Here is a 5,871-nt window from a genome sequence, read left to right on the forward strand (position 1 = left end):
GCTTGCCCTGCCCCTGTATGAGGCTGACTCACTCCAAGGTCCAGCAATGGGTAGGGCTCTGTCAGGGCTTTGATAGCACTATCTGCAGAGCCAGGGCCGAGAAGGGGTGGACTCCAGAAACTTTCCCTCCCATCTCCGAGCATGGTTTGCTTATTTATGCATTTAAATGATATATTTATTTTTAAAGAAATAATAGGAGACTGCCCAGCCCCGGCTGTGACATGGAAACTATGTAGAATATTTTAGGTTCCATTTTTTTTTTTTCCTTCTCTCAGTTAGAGGCAAACGGGCTCACTGCACATACACTGGACAGCAAGTCAGGAGCTTTGAATCCAAGCCTGATCATTTCCATGATAAATTACATCATACTGAGAAAGCCCTCATCCTTCTCTGAGCCTCAGTTTCCTTTTTTATAAGTAAGAGTCGGAGCAAATGATTTCCAATACCTCTCATTTTAATACAAAATTTCTGTTGATTAAATTCATGAGCCCCCGTAACTCCAAGACTGAGAAGGAAATTGAACCTGAGACTCCTTGACTGGCAAGATGTCCCCAGAAGCTCTCACTCAGCAATAAAATTCTCATCTTCAACCAGGCCCACTGAGTATCAGATGCGCATGCACTAGTTCATGTGTGTAAAAAAGAAGATGCTTCTTTCCTTTGTATTCTCACACAGCTTTAGGAAAGAACTTACTACCCTTCCCAAATAGCCATCCCAATAACTCATTTCAGTGATTCAACCCTTGGCTTTATAAAAACATTGGGCAGTATACAGCAGAGGATAAGAGTACAGACTCTGGAGCCAGACTACCTGAGTCGTTAGTAACTCAGTTTCTCTTAGTAGTTATATAACTCAGTCTCTTCATCTGCAAAATGGAGGGTTTTTTGTTTGTTTGTTTTTTGAGACCGGGTCTCACTCTGTCACCCAGGTTGGAGTGCAGTGGCACAATCTCGGCTCACTGCATCTTCTACCTCCCAGGCTCACCAGCGTCCTGAGTAACTGGAACCATGGTACACACCACCACACCAGGCTAATTTTTTGTATTTTTGATAGAGATGGGTTTTCACGTATTACACAGGCTGATCTCAAACCCCTGAGCTCAAGCAATCTGCCTGCCTTGGCCTTCCAAAGTGCTGGGATTATAAACATGATTACAGGGGTTTTAATAGGCTCATAAGATTGTTGTGCAGCCTGAGTGAGTTAATACATGCAAAGAGTTTAAAGCAGTGCCTTATAAATGCTAACTACTCTAGAAATGTTTGCTAGTATTTTTTGTTTAACTGCAATCGTTCTTGCTGCAGCTGAAAACTATTGTTCTGTACTTTATGCCTGTTCATCTTTAACAGTAATAATAAAAATAACTGATATTTATTGAAGGTTATCAGAGACTGTAATAAGTGCTTTGCATAATTTATCATATTTAATACTCTTGGATTCTTTCAGGTAGACACTATTATTATCCCATTTTACTACAGTTAAAAAAACTACTTCTCAACTTACTCAAGCATACATGTACACTCTCTCTCACACATGCAAACATAAACTACTAGCAAATAGTAGAATTGAGATTTGGTCCTAAGTATCTCTTTGCTCACTATCCAATAAATGTTATTGACATGTACTTCTTGGCAGTCTGTATGTTGGATGCTGGGGATACCAAGGTGTTAAAATTTAAGCTCCAGTCTCTGTTTCCAAAGGCCTCCCAGGCCAAGTTATTCATTCAGAAAACATTTTTTACTCTCTGCATTCCACTGTTTTTCCTAAATGACTAAAAAAGTACACTACATGTAGTAAAAAATACACTACATTCCTCTGTGGCCTGCTCTGGAATGATAGTCTGACGTTCCTAACCTGAGCATAACATCCCTGACATCAGGAAAGACTACACCATGTGGAGAAGGTGTGGGGGTTTTGATTGCTATCTTCAGTTAGATGGTTAACTTTGTGAAGCTGAAAACTGTGGCTCTCTGGTTGACTGTTAGAGAGTTCTGGCACTTGTCACTATGCCTCTTATTTGTGTTTAACAAATGTATGAATGCTTCAGAATATGGAATTTTATCTTCAGGAATAACATATCAAGTTATAATATGTAACCCAGGATTAGAAGATTCTTCTGTATGTAATAATTTTGTAAACATTAAGCTGTCTAGCAAAAACAAGGGCTTGGAAAATGTGTGAGCTCCTCACCATATAGAAAGCTTTTAACCCATCATTGAATAAATCCCCATAGGGGATTCCTACTCTAAGCAAAATGCTGGTCTTGATTAATTCCCAAACTCATATAGCTCTGAGAAGGTCTATGCTATTACATTTTCTTGTCTGCTACCCCATCATATACACAACAATAAACGCAGGCCTAGGCATGATTGAAGGCTCTCTCATAAGTCTTGGATGCATGAATCAGATTATCAACAGAAATGTTGAGACAAACTATGGGGAAGCAGAGCAAGAAAGAGCTCTGAGTGAAATGGAAACCACAATTCTTCCTCCCCATTCAGGGCTCCAGCAGGTAGAAACCTGGGACTTTGTGAAGCCTGGCTTAAAATCAGAAGCCCCATTGGATAAGAGTAGGAAAGAACCCAGAGCCCATGCTGAGCAGGTTTCCTTCTTGTGACAGGGAGACTCCTGCCCCAAACTTCCAGGGATCCCTCTCTGAAGTCTTTCCTGCTGAAATCTGCTCACTTCTCTCTGGAAATGGTTTCTCCACTGTCCAGGCCCTGGCTAGTTGAAAGAGTTACCCATGTGGAAGCCCTCCTAGAATCCAGAGACAAGTATTGAGATTCCTACTTTCAGCGTTGGATAACCTGGATCTGCTTGCCCAATGTTCTTCCTTAGCTCCTACCTTTGACCTTGATCCTCCCTTATCTTCCTGAACCCTGCTGAGATGATCTATGTGGGGAGAATGGCTCCTTTGAGAAACATCTTCTTCATTACTGGCTTGCCCCCCATTCCCACTCTAATATCCAGAATCACTATAAGAAGAATATAGTAAGAGGAATCACTGTAGGTGAGGGAAAATTAAGAGGTATACGTGATGGGATGAGTAAGAGAGGAGAGGGAAAGGATTAGTGGATGATAAAATCTACTATTTGTTGAGACTTTTTACAGTCTAAAGTGTAATCAATTTTGCTATTGTTTTCCATCGTCGTACTAACTCCTTAAATAAACACTATTATTATCTTTATTTTGCCATGACGAGACTGAGCTCAGAAGAGTCAAGCATTTGCCTTAGGTCAGACATGTCAGAGACAGTGCCAGACCCACGTGAGACTCTGCGGCTACTGCTTATGGGCCCTGTGCCACACTGATGAGGAGGATCAGATGGATGGGGCAATGAAGCAAATGAATCATTCTGAGGATAAAGGAGGCAGCCATGAAGAAGTCTGTGACTGTAAATTTGGGAGCAGGAGTCTCCAAGGACTTGGATTTCAAGGAATTTTGGCTCAGTGAACCCAAGACCCTCATGGTGACTTTGGGCGCTGGTGTGCAAGATGTGTCTATCAGAGGTCCCAGGGAGGGTGGGGCCAGGGCTGGCCACCAGCTATCAGGGCCCATATGGGTTATAAGCTGGCAGGCTCAGATAGGTGGTTAGGTCAGGTTGGTGGCGCTGGGTGGAGTCCATGCCTCCCAGAAGCCAGGAGAGATAGACCATGAGTATAGGGCAGGCATGGGAAAGGTGGGGGAGGCACAGCATAGCAGCATTTTTCATTCTACTACTACATGGGACTACTCCCCTATCCCCCCAGCTAGGGACAAGTGCCTTGACTCCAATGTTTTCAGGCTCATCATCTATAAAGTAAGAGTGATAATTGTGTCTATCTTGTGGGGTTATTATGAAGATCAAAGGAGATGCACACTCTCTGGACCAGTGGCCTAACAATTCAGGACAGAGCTATGGGCTTCCTATGGGTCAGTGGTCTCAACGTAGCAGGCAAGTTCCAGAAGATAGTACCAGCCACTGTTAGAGATACGGTGCCAGTCTCAGAGCCTGATGTTAATTTAGCAATGGACTGGGACCCTCCTCCAGTAGAACCGTCTAACCAGATGCTTCAGTCAAAGTCCAAGCTTAGCTTTCATTAAAGATTAAGCTCCTAAGCAGGGCACAGATGAAATTGTCTAACAGCAACTTTGCCATCTAGAAAAATCTCACTTAACTGGGAACATGGAAGCCCAAGGTTCTGAACGTGAGAAATTTTTAGGAATCTGCACAGGAGTTGAGAGGGAAACGAGATGGTGAAGGGACTAGAAACCACATGAGAGACATGAGGAAATAGTGTAGATTTAGGCTGGAGGTAAATGAAAGAGAAATGGGAGTTAATACTTACTGAAATCTTTCTATACATCAGGTGCCATTTTATGATATTTAATAATCGCATTACATATAGTAATTCTGTGAGGTATGTATTACTGAACATATTGTAATTAATACTAATGATAAATAACACCTCTCAAGTACTTAGTATATGCTAGAATCAAATTTAAGTTTATTATATGAGGCCGGGCATGGTGGCTCATGCCTGTAATCCCAGCACTTTGGGAGGCCAAGGCAATGCGATTACCTGAGGTCAGGAGTTCCAGACCAGCCTGGCCAACATGGTGAAACCCCTTCTCTATTAAAAAATACAAAAAATTAGCCAGGTATGGTGGCACGCGTCTATAATCCCAGCTGCTCAGAAGGCTGAGGCAGGAGAATCACTTGCACCCGGGAGGCGGAGGTTGCAGTGAGCTAAGATTGCATCACTGTACTCCAGCCTACGCGACAGAGTGAGACACCGTCTCGGAAAAAAGAAAAAAAAAAAAAAGTTGGCTTTGCAGACACTGCCACTGAGGAAAATCCTGTACTATTAGCTGTGGTCAACCCCACCGTGTTCTTCGACATCACCATCGACGGCGAGCCCTTGGGTCGCATCTCTTTTGAGCTGTTTGTAAACAAGATTCCAAAGACAGCAGAAAATTTTTGTTCTCTGAGCACTGGAGAGAAAGGATTTGGTTATAAGAGCCCCTGCGTTCACAGAATTATTCCAGGGTTTGTGTGTCGGGGTGGTGACTTCACATGCCACAATGGCACTGGCGGCAACTCCATCTACGAGGAGAAATTTGATGATGAGAACTTCATCCTAAAGCATACAGGTCCTGGCATCTTGTCCATGGCAAATGCTGGACCCAACACAAACAGTTCCCAGTTATTCAACTGCACTGCCAAGACTGAGTGGTTGGATGGCAAGCCTGTGGTCTTTGGCAAAGTGAAAGAAGGCATGAATATTGTGGAGGCCACAGAGCACTTTGAGTCCAGGAATGGCAAGACCAGCAAGAAGATCACCCTTGCTGACTGTGGACAGCTTGAATAAGTTTGACTTGTGTTTTATCTTAACCACCAGACCATTCCCTCTGTAGCTCAGGAGAGCACCCCTCCACCCCATTTGCTCGCAGTATCCTAGAATCTTTGTATTCTCGCTGCAGTTCCCTTTGGGCTCCATGTTTTCCTTGTTCCCTCCCATGCTTAGCTGGATTGCAGAGTTGAGTTAAGTTTATGATTATGAAATAAAAACTAAATAACAATTGTCTGTCCTTGTTTGAGTTAGAGTATTGATGTAGGCTTTGTTTTAGGCAGTGATGGGTTACTTCTGAAACATCACTTGTTGGCTTAATTCAACATAGTACTTAGATTTTTTTTTTTTTTTTTTTACTTTCCAGACCCAGGAAGTCTCAATGTTTGTTGAGTGGAATATTGAAAATGTAGGCAGCAGCTGGGCATGGTGGCTCACTGTCTGTAATGTATTACCTGAGGCAGAAGACCACCTGAGGGCAGGAGTCAAGATCAGTCTGGGCAACATGGTGAGACGCTGTCTCTACAAAAAATAATTAGCCTGG

At 43.0% G+C, this 5,871-nt stretch overlaps 1 protein-coding gene across 1 annotated transcript; it reads left to right on the forward strand.

The window, feature by feature from the left end:
* Positions 1–3,373: 3,373 nt before the first annotated feature.
* LOC117081315 (peptidyl-prolyl cis-trans isomerase A-like) lies at positions 3,374–5,559 on the forward strand. Its single transcript, XM_033207134.1, has 2 exons — positions 3,374–3,518; positions 4,816–5,559. Exons 1-2 carry the CDS (start codon positions 3,374–3,376, stop codon positions 5,346–5,348), a joined length of 678 nt encoding a protein of 225 aa, XP_033063025.1. The 3' UTR covers positions 5,349–5,559.
* Positions 5,560–5,871: the final 312 nt, after the last annotated feature.

The sequence above is a fragment of the Trachypithecus francoisi genome, unplaced genomic scaffold, assembly GCF_009764315.1.
Source record: "Trachypithecus francoisi isolate TF-2019V2 unplaced genomic scaffold, Tfra_2.0 Lachesis_group8, whole genome shotgun sequence".
In the NCBI taxonomy this organism is placed as follows: Eukaryota; Metazoa; Chordata; class Mammalia; order Primates; family Cercopithecidae; genus Trachypithecus; species Trachypithecus francoisi.